This window comes from Accipiter gentilis, chromosome 11 (assembly GCF_929443795.1).
Source record: "Accipiter gentilis chromosome 11, bAccGen1.1, whole genome shotgun sequence".
In the NCBI taxonomy this organism is placed as follows: Eukaryota; Metazoa; Chordata; class Aves; order Accipitriformes; family Accipitridae; genus Astur; species Astur gentilis.
The window spans coordinates 16,525,759-16,540,283 of record NC_064890.1 but is presented as its reverse complement, the minus strand read 5'-3'; the positions used below and the strand labels follow the sequence as shown (position 1 = coordinate 16,540,283).

General features: G+C 45.9%; 2 protein-coding genes across 3 annotated transcripts in view; both read right to left on the bottom strand.

Annotated features, from left to right (window-relative positions):
- The window catches only part of SLC2A13 (solute carrier family 2 member 13), a 166,192-nt gene extending 156,190 nt beyond the window's left edge, over window positions 1-10,002 (bottom strand). For both annotated transcript variants that reach the window (XM_049814297.1, XM_049814298.1), the window contains exon 1: window positions 9,109-10,002. In XM_049814297.1, the coding sequence (XP_049670254.1) occupies window positions 9,109-9,667 (559 nt within the window). In that variant the 5' untranslated portion in view covers window positions 9,668-10,002. The remainder of the gene's footprint in view (window positions 1-9,108) is intronic.
- Window positions 1-14,525, bottom strand: part of ERGIC2 (ERGIC and golgi 2) — a 296,444-nt gene that overhangs the window by 112,266 nt on the left and 169,653 nt on the right. The window lies entirely within an intron of this gene.

Below are 14,525 nucleotides of genomic sequence, written 5' to 3'. Positions count from 1 at the left end.
CTACAAAAATAAACCTGGAAAACTATCAAAAGTTACTAAGCAAGGTAGATTGTTCAAGGCTTTGTGGGGTTTCTATGCCATTCTGGCACACAACAAGTATTTGAGAGAAGGAACAGGAGAGAATTTCTTCTAAGCAATCAGAAATTGAAGACCTTCTTCCACTGGCATGTGCCAGTGATCACTTCAGTAGATGTTTCTCTCAGAGCAGTGGTCACTGGAACATGTTCCCAATTTACAAGACCACATGCCTTCACAGCATGGGCAATACAAAGTAGCTTACACCAGGAAGGCTCTTCCGCTCTTTTCAACTTGGAACATATTCCCCTGGATTTCCAGACTACGAAAGGAAAGTAGAAGAGCTGTGGTGCAACTCAAAGACATCCATAATATTTTCTTCCAGCTGCTGGAAAATAATCTTCTTTTCCCAATGTCCATAGGCACATTAAAACCACAATTATTAGTTTTGCTTCCCTGAAAGCTTGCAAGAGAAGCAACAGTAGAGAAAACCATGCACATGAGGCTCCTGACCAAAAGAAAAGGGAAACAGAAAGGCTGCTACTCCTTGTTTCTGTCCAAGACAGAAAAGGTTAGCCTGCAGAAACTCACACTTCTGGGAAAAGGCTGGAAAACTCTTGCCTTAGGGCTCCCATTTATGGTAGACATTTATAAAGCTATTTAATTTTGTCTAGACTATGGGCAATTGCCAGGTGAGTCTAATTTTGGATACACATTTTTGTTTACAGAGCAGATCCTCCACCATTTCTGGCATCTTCTGGTCTGTGTCTATCGTCTGGAGATCGACAATCACTTCATTACTGCCTCAGAGACAACTGAGCACACAGCTGCATGTGCTTGGCTGGCTATTGATCAGATTAGAGAGCTCCTCAATGTTACAGCTGGCATAAGACCTGTGAAAACTCAGACCTTCCCAAATACACAGTGTTGAAAAGAGACCAGAAAGTTCTAGATTTGAGGCCTGAAGCAATTGCCTCCCAGGGAAACCCTTCTCCCTTAATACCGTTCAGCCTCGCCGAGTGCCTGTCAGCCCATGTGCTAAAAGCATCAGGTATCACTGGGGTTTTCCACACTGCCTGGAAAATTGTTTGGCCTTGAAATTGCTTCATCAGTCAGGAGCAGAAGTGTAACACACTCGTTGATATAAAATGCTCACTAGTAAAGGACGAGCCCCAAGGTCGATGCCACATGCTTCTGGAAAACATGAGCTCTAATGAGAACCAAGAAGCCTTTCAGATTAGCTATGGAGGGCAAACCTTCTCTAGAGAGAAGCTCCCTTGCTGAATTACACTGGAAAAGTCAGGGAAGGGGGAAAAAAAGTTTAAGTAGAGAAGCTGGGGTGACAACTCCTAAATATACGCAACTGGAAGACCCATCTTCTAGGGGAAGGGAGAGAAGACCCCTGAGGGACAACTAAAGGACAAGCCCAAGGTAAAAAGTTGCATGTATCAATAAACATACACTTTTTCTTTTTTTTCTTGTTTTTTTTAAATCCATGCAACTGCTTCAGTGTCTGAGCCCACTAACACAACAGCCACACAAAGAGATGGCTGAACTCCCAAGAAAGTCAACCCAGGAGCAATTCCTGGGACACACATGGGACTTCAAACAAGGATTCACTGCTTGAAGGGGAGGAACATGAGAAGGAAGTCTGTCCCAAACTGCAGAAGAGGCAGGCACTCTTGCTATTTAGCCAAATAAGAGACCAGACCAAGGGGGAGGTGGGAACACATTTGCTAACACCATAGCTGACAGCATGCCATGACCTATCCACAGACAGCCAGACACGTGGGGGACTCCCGAGGTCACAGCATGACATTTCATCCATGCATGCAGCACGTCTGTAAGGGACTTGAAAAGGAAGAAGGGACAGACTCACTGAGCTAAGAAACCCAACTTGAGTAACTAAGTATATAAACAGTCAAAATGAGAAACAACCTACAAAAAACTCACCTTCAGAACAGGCATTTGCTTTGAATAAATCCTTAATAAAACCACAAGTCTAAAACCTCCAATAAATCAGAGGAAGATCAGAAATGGAAAGAACAGGAAAGTGTGTATTTAAAGCTTCATTTCTTCAATTATCATAAGCAAAATACTTTTCAGAAGAGCTTGCATTCAAATTGCATCATAAGATCTACAGAAAGATAGTTCAGCTAAAGTAGTGAACCGTCTACACACTCATTCAGAGCTGTGTTGCACAAGACCTGTACAACATATTTAATAACTGCTTCTCTTGCTATTTGTTCACAGGCATAATCATTGCAAAGAGAAACCAATGCGAGAACTCTGCTCCCCTGATTTTCACCAGTCACTAGTTTTAGGCTTTCAGCAGCTCCACTGACTGTGCCACCCGACCTAGCCTCTTCACAAGATTCACACCAGCAATACTGACTGTACAGGTCAGGTATGAAAATTCAGTTCTTCACCAATGAAGACCCATAAAACAATTTTGCAAACAAAGCTATCCATCAGGCCCATTATACCTCTGTGGTACCAGCATGTAGCACAGCCACAGTCATCCAGTTTGAGTCCAGCCATCTGAAGGAGAAATCATCAATTTTCAAGACTTGCATAGGATTTGCAACCCAAAAGCTTACCATCCTTTCACGGAATAATCCCTAAGATTCCTAAAATACTACATTTTAAAAGAAATTAACATATTTAGAAGCACAATATATTCTATAAAAACCCACTTAAGAGCATACAGCTGCTATAATTATTATCTTGAAGTCTACTGATAAGGAAAAAAGATAATTTAAAAAACCCTTTTCAGCATCTACTTTCAGATGGTTTTTTACTTTTTTCATTGCTTCTCAGCATACAATTGGCAAAGTACACACTAGTACAGTCAGAATAAAAATTAAGTCCATATTCTGACAATGCACAGCAGAAGACAGTAGCTGGCACTTCAAATCTGTTGCTTGGACTGTCCTCAGATGTCCTGCCTTGTGCCTCTGCTGATGGGACTGGTACAAGTTTCGGCCAAACAAGTCACTCAAATCCAAGAGTTCCAGCTGAATGATTTGCTATCTTTAACAGCATGGCAACTGGACACCAGTGGTCTCCTGTTCCTGTAGCAAACAAAGCATTTTGAAAATGAGCCCACCTGTGGTGCCCACATGAATTTTTCAACATAGCTAAGGAAACACTTGTGTTTAACACTGCAAACTTCCTTCAAGTTGCCTTTTTATAAGGAGTAAAAGGATCATAAAAGTTTCGGTTTTATGTCACACATGAACTGGATGAATTGTATTTTTTCCAAAATGAACAAAAATACTTAAAATACAAAAGGAATAATGTTTTGATAGAACAGTTTGATCAAGTACAGGGAAAACTATTTTACAAGACTCCCATGTTTTAGAGACAGAAAATCAATTTCAAGGTTTATGAACTACGGGAATTTTCTTTAAGTTAAACAAAAACAACAGCAAAAAGCCCAAAACAAAGGTAAAACCACCAAAACAAACAAACAAACAAGCCACACCACCCTTACGACTTTAAACAGTTTCCAGAAGAACCAAAAGTCCAAAACTTCTCTTAGACTGTGTGCTTAATACATTATTCCAAAATGGTCACGATATATTTGCCAAAGGTAGCAATATTTATGTATAAATCCCTCATCTTTTTGTATTACACCATCAGACAAAACAATAATGGAGTCTGTGCTTGTTGACGTGACAGTGAACTGAGCATAACACTGTGTATACTGTCCAATGCACACAAAATTAGAGGCCTTCAAAAGATACCATTTTTCATCTTAATGTACTCCTGGTACCCTGCAAGATCACAGCTCCAGTCAGAAGCTATGTATCCTACCAGAGGCTTCTGCACAAGAACAGATTAAGCTCTTAAGATGCAGAGATCGATCCCTGAGCGCACACAGTAATGTCAGTAGCTACAGAACCCGGAAAATTGGGTGAGCATCTCTGGTCACTGGCAGTACAAGGGTCGACTCCAACAATGTGGCTATTTGTCTCGCCATTCCCCTCCATCCCCACTGCAAGCTTATACTAACAAACCACTGTCTCTGGAGGAAAAAATAGCCTATGAATCTCTGGATTGAAAATTACAAGCATCTGCCAGAAGTAGCACAGCGTATTTGGGGGCTGAGGGTGACTTTCCCCTCCAAAATACACTAAGGTATAAACTCCTTCAAAAAAAATGTGGTGCGCACTCACTTATAAAAATAGACTGAAGCTTTAGAGCTTCCCATGGGGTGTGGGACGGGGCTGGGGTGGGGGCAGGATTAATGTGTAATTTTTTCCAAGATAAAAATGCACAGAACTTGAAAAAGTTCAGCAGTACACTAAAAAAGAATTTTTAAAATTTAAAGAAAAAGAAAAGCACACACATCCTCATCTTTAACAGGCAATAGGTCATACCAGTTATTCTCCAATATTTTCACAGCATACATGGTAGTCCAGCTGATAACGGTGGCCCTTAATCACTGTAAAGGTAATACAGAGCTGGTACTACACAATGCGAGTCCTTTGGTTATTTTTTTACTTGCTACCGGACTTTACTGTCAGTAGAAGCTAGTCCTACCAGGGCAGCCCCGAACCATATGCCAGCGCTTTCCAATCCTGCCTAATTCTGTGTACAGTCTTGTTTCCTCTGCTCAGAAAGTGACCTACATATGCAGTAAAAAGATGGTACCAGAAACACTACATGCACCACATTCAAATACAGCCTTTAAAAAACCAATACTACAGACATTTTGAGTACAAAGCAAGCACTGAGCAGTAGGCTCCCATTGTGAAGATACATCACGTGTCAGCAACGACTGGGGTCAGAGAGAAGACGAGTCAGGTCTCCATTGCACTGCAGACCTAGTAACAGAGTGCACGCACACACAGTAGTCCTAAGAAGTAACTCTGCTTTCACAAGGGCTTGGGTAGCATATGCATTAAGTAATGCCTAAACCACACACTGAGTAAGAAAACAAAACACAGAAGAGCTGATCATTAATTGAGCACCATCTATTCTGCATGCTGAACAAGACGGGAGAATCTAATCATCCAGCTAATGATTGTACATTAAGATAGAGAACTACTCTGCACAAGCAAGCTTAATCCCGTCACTTCCTGAACTCTGCATAGCTCAAACAGCTTTCCTTCCACAGCTGGTACATAAATGTTCTTGAAAAAGTGATCTGAACAGCACGCTACCTGAAACACCATGCCAACAACACCCATGTACATCAGCTGCAGGCTTAAAACCTTCAGCATCCTCAGATGACAGAAGGATAAACTGCTCCCCTTACAGACCGGCGAGCCATTGAAACACATCTGGCCAATGGGTTCAGACAACAAAGTGATTGTAAAATTAAGACATTGGACTGGTTACAGTCTAAGAAAGAAGTGACTTTGCAAGCATAGTTATTTATTGTTATCCTTTCTAGTCTCTATTACATGTAGTCCCAGTGCCAACTCTACTCACTCTCCACCTCCCTTCTCACAGCAGCAGGTTTCCAGTAGAATTAGCTCTCATCTACAGCCATGCCTAGCTCTAACCTTTGGTGTTTCAGTCGTGGCCTACCCTCAGACTTTGGTAGGACAGACCAAAGATGAGCCAAGTGAAGAACCTGGCTTTCCTGCCAAGTGTCCAAACTACAGCAGCCAACATAAGGCAAACCTATGCTGACCCTCAATCCCATACCAAGTGTGGTTGGTCACCATTCAACAACAGGCTGAGACCTTTAGCATCAACAGATGCAAAAGGTCCAAATATGCTTTGTACCAATGACATTTTTCCTAGCCAAGCTTATACAAAGCGCTACCGAGCACATGTGATCCAATTTCTTAAATGTTTGAATTTTGCCCACATTTGCTGGAATGAATATCTGTCCAAATGTTGCATTCCTGACATGAGGGTCAGCCAAATTCCTGAAGAGTCAGGGACACCGCTTGGGAAGAGGTGGGCATGGAGGAGGGAATGACGGCCATAACCTTGTTCTTAAGCCATTTTGCCTGAAGCTGAGCTCATGCTGAACGTGGTTTCCCTTTATTTATTTTTTTTATGCATTCCCTATGTTTTGTATTTACACTGTGGGGAGGGAGGCAGGGAGGAACATAACTGTTTCTAACCATAAAAATCTATTCAACATTTGCAATAAAAGAGGACTTTGGCTTGTCCTTGAGAGAAGGTTTTTATTTTCCAGAAACATCTCCTTCTGTAATTGCTGGGGAGAAAAGAAGAGGTTTTCTATCTCAAAACAGCTCTATGGAAAATGGTAAGAAACGGACAAGACAGACAAGTGAGAGATGTTCCTCATTTCAGCATATATCCTGTGGTTTTCAGCCTTGAAAAAATTTAACTGTAGCCCTTTATAAATCACAGTCACGAGAAAAAAGGCTGTTTTCTCACACGGACACAACACAGATCCACCCTGTACCAGGAAGGGTGAACAAAGTCCCATAGGTAACCATCACTGCATCTGCTTTTACAGCATCACAGTACTGCCCATAACACAATATTCATTTATTAAATGCAAGCCAACACATATTTCTGGAGTAGATCTCTTGATGTGCAATTGGCAGAGAGCTACTGAAAAGAAACCTCAAAAATGTATAAAATCATACACAGTTAAGAAGTTTTTACTGGTTTTCAAGTAAGAAAGCATTTCATAACACTACACAATCGCAGCCTTACATTTCACCAGTTCGCAGCGTCACTGAAGTGTCACATTATTGAGCGACCTCCTTACACCAATGCTAAGGAGTTCTTGCACACTGCATGCAATAAAATGATAGTCAAAGGGCTCCAAGAGAAGAAAGGGAAGAAACTGGTTAAAAGTTCCACCAATTTCTAACGCCTTCATGAAACTATCCAGGCTCCCTCTGGTGGGGGATTTAATGTAGAGATTGTTGCAGTTCGCTGTATGAGAACAGTTTTGAACCACAACATTTTTTTTTTCCTCTTGTAAAATAAACCTGTTAGGATTCGACTCTGCAATTCTTGGAGTCTCTTGTGGTGCTTCAGTCACAGAAATTTAAGGTAATGCTTTGTTTCTGGCCATAAGCTCCATCACATAAAGAACAACCACCTTTGATAAAAAGGAGAAAACATCATCTTTTTGAATTATAAGTTAGTGTCTTTGTGCTCCAAAATCCTCAGAACATTTCTCAGTCCTTACTTCAGCTCTCCAGAGCAGAACCACCATCTCTGTCCCCGATGTGAAAAGACGTCAAAGAGAGATCTCTCTCCCCAGATCACACAATAAATCTATGGCTGTACAGAAGAACAACCCCCTAGCTCCCAATTTCCATTTCTGTGTTTTATATATTAATTATATTAAGCCCCAAGTCTCATATCCCTCTGACAATACCAAAGTCATTTATTTGCACCACTGTAAGACAATTCCAACATGCCTATGTATCTCTCTACGAGACACAGACACACAAGGGCCAAGCAAACCATCCATCCCTTTCCTCTCCCTTCCCCCTGAGGTTGTCAATGCAACCAGTTACAGTCAACAAAAAACATTAGCTTTACAAACACAAAAAGACATCAAATTGACATCTGCTATTTTTAGTATGTACCACTAAACATACATACTACATATTGCCATCAAAATACCTGTTCTGTCACCTCAGTCAAATTTAGTTTCCTTGACTCCTGAACATTATAACAAACGTTATCAACATTCTGGAGCCTGGATTAAAAAAATACAGAGAGGTAGCATTTAAAAATATAAAAAACAACCACCCAACTTGGGGTCAGAAAACTGCAACCTGAAGAAGGTGTCCGTTACTGTACAGGAAAACCAGCATGAGCCCTTTCAAGGATGGAGTCGATTTTATTTCTGACAACCCTTTTTATGACTCACTAACTTTTTTTCCTTAATAAGACCATGAATTGCATCACAGCAAGTGTGTCTATAACAAGCTAGAGAATTCAAAAAATTATTCAATGGCTAAGAAACCGAACTTTGCTATGTAGAAGAAAACAAGTCTAATTCTCAGTTTGTCCTCATGCTTTTAGATAGGAAGGGTTGCAAGACCACAGTAAGAAAAATTTACTTCTCTTTTTTTCTTTTTTTTTTTCCTTTTTTTTTTTTTTTATTTAAACATACTATAGTCCAAAGACTCTGAATAACCTCATACAGCTCATCTTGGATGATGAGTATAATTCAAATTACTGCCTGACAGGATGGCAGCTGAAGAGCAACCAAAATTCTGGGGATATTACAAAATAGATGGCACAGAAACCAGTCTCAAAGGTTAGAGGAAACACTGCTCATCACTTCAAGTTCTTTGGGACAACTCTAAAGTTTTACCACAACCCACTGCTTGCAAGTTATACAATGCATACAGGAAGGCAGCCCAAGAGCAGCCATTCACGCTCAGTTCTGCGGGATGCTATTAATGAAATCCAAAGCCTGCCGAAGCAAAGGTCATCTCATTTGACCAGAGATATTACCACCTCATTTTGTCCCAAAAGCATTCCCGTAGTGCCCAATGAAAAGCAAAGCTGTGCGGGGAACCAGAAGAGAGGTATTTACAGTGCAGAAAGACAGGCACGATCTCCTCCTCGCTCCCGACTTCCCAGACACACACACACACACACACCCCCCCCATGTAAAGCTTACGGTGTGAGCTGCTGACACTGACAGACCACCCTCAAGATGAATTTGCAGAAAGGATGCAAGACCTCACCCTCCGCGTACAGAAACCAGACAACTCTCCCCAGACCAGCTAGGACTACACCACCTGCAAGTGAAAACGCCGAGGGCGAGCAGACGGACTCTCCCCACCCCGCCGCGATCGGCAGCAGCCCCCCTCTCCCGACCTCGGCTCGGTTTACGCCTTTCCCTCGCCAGTCGCCGAGCACTTCAAACCCCACGGGCCAACCTTCGCCTTTTGTTCGGGGGCTGCCTTACATAAACGGGACGCGGGCGCGCAGAGACGGGCGGATTTTGGGGCCGGTTAAACCTCCCTCCCGGGGAAGCTTCTCCCCCGCCGGGGCAAGCGCTGGGGTGCCCCCGGGGAGCGGGGCGGACTCGGGCTTGGCCGGGGCGCGGAGGGGAGGGGAGGGGGGGGGGGGTCGTGCTGCCGGGAGGGGAGCGCGGCGGGGCGGCGCGGCACTCACCGATGCCCAGCCCCACCACCACGCGTCCCCCCAGCAGGGTCTCCTTGTCGCGGGCGGCGGCCAGCACGCCGGCCCCCGCCGTGAAGAGGCCGCTGGCCAGCAGGATGCAGGGCCGCCGGCCGCACAGCCCGTTGAGGACGCCGCCGGCCAGGGCGGAGAGGGCGGCGGCGCCCACCGTGCTGGAGACGAGCAGCTCCTGCCAAAGGGCGTCCAGGTTGAGCTCCCTCTTGAGGAGGAGCAGGGCCCCCGACACCACGCCGGTGTCGTAGCCGAAGAGGAAGCCCCCCAGGGCGGAGAAGACCGACACCACGTAGACGAAGCCGGGGGTCTCGTCCTGCTGGAACTGCCGCCGCGCCGCCCGCTCCAGCTCGCCGCCCGACGCCGCGCTGTTGAGGCTGGAGCACGACTCGGCGGCGATGAGGCTCCGCTCGCCCGCCGCCGCCGCCGCCGCCGCGCCCGAGCCGGCGGACCCGTCCGCCTGCCGCCGCCGCTTCTCGCCCATCAGGTTGCTCAGGCTCCGCAGCGTGTACTCCACATTGTCGCTGGCCTTGCGGGACATGGGACGGCCGCGGCGGCTCCTGCCCCGGCCGGGGGAGGGCAGGGGGGCTGAGGCGGATGGCTGCCGGGCGGCTACGGCTGCTACGGCGGCGGGGCGGCTGCTGCTGCTGCTCCTGCTGCTGCTGGCGCCGCCTGTCCTCGCCCCGCCCGCCCCTCTCGGGCCGCTGCTCAGCCGGGTCGCATAGTCCCGTCCCGTCCCCTCCCCGCAGCCGCCGCCGCCGCCGCCGCCGGACAGACTTGAGAGGAAGTTGCCGCCGCTCCCAGCGCCCAGGCGGAGCTGGAGGCGGAGGCGGGCGGGGACAGCGGCTAGCGCGGCCCGGCGGGCGCCAGGGGGCGGGCCCGGCCGCCTCCCCCCTTGCTCCGCCGTGGCGCTCACTGCCGCGCAGGCGCCGAGGACTGCGCCTGCGGGTTGAGCGCCGCGACGCCGCCCGCCCCGCCCGCTCTCCCTCACGCCGAGTGCTGGCAAGCGGCGGGGCTGGCGGGCCGCCCTCAGGGACGCCGGGAGAAGGCGGGAAGCTCTGGGCGGGCTGGGCGGGCGAGCGCTGCGCAGGCAGCGCCAGAGCCGCCCCGCAAGCCCGGGGGACGGCTCCCGCAGCCCCGCCGCGGTGGTGGCGGCGGGCGTTCCTGCTAGGCAGCCCCCGCCTGTGCGGGGTGGAAGGGGCTGCCGGCCTCGCCCGCCTCCCTGCGCGGCTCACCGCTCTGCCGGGGCCGCGTTGGCCGAGCGGCTGACGTACGTAAAAATCGCAGTTAATAACCGGATCGCTTGAACAGGGGCGGCGTTTACAGTTCGCGTTTGTCATTTTCTGAAGTGCTGGGTGACAAAAAAAAAGGGGAAAATTCGACCAGTTGCTCAGAGAGAGACCGGTTTGTTACCGTATGGAAGAAAAAGTTCGGAGCTTTCAGTCTGCTCATACTTGAAGCAGAGCGCAGCGTTTTGGCAATTCCACCTTCCCGCCTTCTAGTTCGGGATTTTCACCAGGACGAAGACGGAGATCCGGTGCGGGCAGGGCCCGGGGAATCCTGTCAGCCGTTGGCGGGAGCGCGGGGCCTCCTGGTGGCGAGCGCGCCGCAGGGGAGCGCCCAGGGCCCCGGTCCTGGGGAAATCCGGGGGAGCCGGCGCCGGGCGGCGTGCGCGGCTGCGAACGCTGGGGAAAAAAGGAGTCGCATCAGAATGTTTCCGTTTCGGCTTCGTTGTATCTACAATGGCACGTATTAAAGTCAACAAAATTTTCCTTCTGACGTGGGTGTCTTCTGTAGAGATCCTCACAGGGAGGCCAGCCCGTGGATGGAGAATTAATGGGATCAGTTATTCCCAGCCCACGCCTTGGGAGCGGTACTAGTCGGAGTCACGTGAATTTAAAAATTAGAAGAGGAAGCAGAGCTGCACACAGCCTCTTTGGTGGTTTGCTTCTGCCTCAAAGCAACCTGTGAAATGCTAATGTTGTGGTCCGGATAATACCGACTGAATAAAATAGGGAGCTGTAGTTACTAAAATGAATGACAACTAACAGCTGTCAACATAGTTAATCCAGTTAGTGACAGATGTGGCAGTGGATTTATAAATACAATAGGCCAGCTTCCATGTTTGAGCATGTGAGAAGCCTGAACTAGGTAAAAACTAGACACATGCTAACATTCAGTTGGTTTTAATCAAGATTTGGATAATACAGTGTGATTGGCACAGAGCATTCCTTATTCCTGTACAGACCGTTAGGGCCCAACCCAGCACTAGAGCAAGAAACAGTTCCAGGCTGTAGCATCAGGAATGAAGTTACGTTGTGCCACAAGAAGCTGTACCCTCAGGTCTGGCAGCTCTCCACGAGCAGAACGGCTTGCGTTTCTACAATGCCATCAGGAGAGAGATCTGTACTTTTCCAGAAGTCTCCAGACTTGCCCGAGAAGCACAGCACTCAGTATTTTTTATATGTAAGCCCCAAATCAAAAATGTGGGACGCAGCACATTAAACAGAAAATATTCACACCAAATCCCTAGCCAGCTAGAAGGAATGTTTTCACAGAATATTGTCACAACAGCTGGCTGTCACAAAAACAACCTGTCTTTTTAACAGCCATCTCAGAAGCTGGAGGCATTCTGTATGTTACAGTTAATAGAGACTCAAGAGAGCTAACAATAAGCGCTTTTTTTTTCCATTGCTGACCCAACACAATCACAAACAGACATAATTTCTCATCAGATCATGCTGTCAAGCTTGTCTCTTAAAAGAATTCCCTGAAGAAACACAACAAAGAAGTTCAGCTGCAGGATGTGCTACAGTAAAGACTGACTGCATGAGAAAGAGGGAGGATTTGTTTGGTTTGTGTGTAGATTTTCATTATTGTGATCATCTCTCCATAGTACTGGATTTCATGATGAGAGATGACTTATAAATGATTTCACAGTAATGCAAAACGTAGTAGGTATGATTAGTAACCTAAGACAGGGCGGGGCGGGGGGGGGGGGGGGGGGGCTGCAGATCCAAAGAAGGATTTGGGTGGATTTTAGGCATGACATTGTGCTTTCAAAAGATTAAATGTTTAATTGAAACGCTGTTTAGATTTGCAGCACTGCCTCATTCTCTCCTTTAAGGTGTGTTTGCAGAATTGTTTGCAGGTGATGTTGTGAACTAGTTCAAAAAACTGGTCCAGCTTTAAAAAACTCATTTTTTTGTGTTTCAGCAGAGAGCAGGAATAATTATGGGATTTTACTGCTTTTATGGCATACATCAGGAAATGTCTTCCGGAAAACTACTGAGCGCTTTGTGCATGTGCCCAGAACTCCCCCAGACTTGAATAGCTGGGAGTTAGCTCCTGTCTCTCTGTTGGCACTCAGAAGCAGGTGGATCAGTGCTTAAAACTCCTGGGGACTCCAGTCCAGCCAAGATGCTGTAGGTCTTTTGTGTGATAGCCTAATGCTTGATAGCCTCACCCAGGAATTGGGAGGCCCAAAACACAGAGTTGCTTTAGCCCAGGAGGGTTAAATGGGGAAAAGATATGGATTCTTAAAGGAAATTGTGTTGCTGTGCAGACAAGAATGTGAAAGCCATGGGACTAGACAGACAGTGTGGCAGAGGAAGGTCCAGCCTTGTCAGTGCTGGTTATATACTTTACGTGAAGCCATGATTGCATTAAAAAAGAGGATAATACAAGGAGCAAATCCCCAAACCAAGAATTCTTCCCATCTCAGTCAGTGCTGCGGGGGTAGGCATGAGGGCTTTAGCCTTATGTGGGCTTTAGCAATACAGTGTGCAATCTCTTGTGGTTTTAGGCTCCTAAACTAGTTTCTTGTTTGTTAGCCTTTAATTCTGATAAACAACCTGCTCTGATAATCACATTATTTTGGCACAAGCAGAGTTGCTGAGTAAGTTGAGAAATACCTCCACACTGGGCTGAGGGAAATCACCTAGCTGAATATGCAAAAAAGATCAGCAAATACTGTTTATAATAGCAGCTTATATAATGTCTGAAACCTCAGAAAAGCACTGGTAGTAATGCCAAACCCTTTTCTTACAAGTTGAAGTTTGCGTGCAGTTCTCAAGGTTCAGAAACCTTTTCTCTACACAGAATTATACATTATCAGTGTGCCGAGAAATATGGTTAGGTACCACTTCATAGGAAAAGTGTTTCTTCCTTCTGACAAGACACAAACCCTGATCCTCGATCACACCAGTTTGTTGAGTTTGCAAATATGTATTGGTAATATAAAGTTGAGACTATAAGGAATACTCTAGTTTAAAAAAGAAAAAAAGGAACTGTAGATAGGAATTTAACACTAGAAACAATTTGAAATAAGCTGTGTTTTGCCGTAAAATTTCCTTTTGTTCCAGAGTTCATCCTATTCTTGCAATGTCGTTTGGTCCCTTTGGAAAGACAACACTTTCAGATACTTTTCATAGTTTTCTGATCCCCGTATAATGTTCTTTCTCCAGCCATTTTCACTATCTTGACAGAGTCATTTTGTTCATTTATCTGAATGTACCTATCTCTTAGCTCTCGATGCAGTTTTAGTTGTTTGTAATCCTTCCAGTGTTTGCTTTGGGTTCTCCCTTATATGTACATATCCTGATTAGACCCTACTCTAATATCTCAACAAAAGTCGCCCTTCATATGCACAAGCTCTCCTTGGGTGGATGCTGTTATGTGGGACTTTAATTCCCAGCTGTCCTGGCCTGCGGGGTGACTTTTAGCCAATTATTTACCTTCTACTTTTGTTACCTGAACCTCTAAACTGGACAACACTATTGACCTTCTCTGTAAAATCCTTTCAAAATGAAAGTAACGTCAGAACTTCTTAGTAAGGAACCTACCAACACCATGCATTTAATCCTAGTGGTTAAGTGTTAAGAGATAAATTGTTTAACAAGTAGGAAGAGTTCCAGTATTAGCACTGGAAAAGGGTGTGGATGATGGTGACTGCAGATAGAAGCTGACAAAACTGCGGAATGACGCATTCCTTGCCTGTCACAGGCAAAGTTGGCAGCAGTACAGCTAAAGTTGCCAAAGACTTCACACCACAGGCTGTTTTAATCCCAGGTAACTTTACCAAAGTAATCATTTGAGCTCACATTTTGCATAATTGCTCTCTCTCTCTCATGCTAAATATATCAATTCCAGCAAACCCACTTCAGACCCACTGAAAATGTAATTGTAAGAAACACGTGGGTTTTGAAGTTAAATTTTTTTCTCTATTTTTAAGATCTCCAGCTTCTTCATGCTTTAGAGCAGGGACTCAATTTTTGGCAGGAGAACAGTCCCTTTCTGCCTTTGGCTGTCAAAAGAAAGATCTAACGAGATTTGACTGAAACAGTCTCTGATGGAGTCAGCAGCAACATGTGTGAGAGCGTGCTGCTAAATCCAAGTGT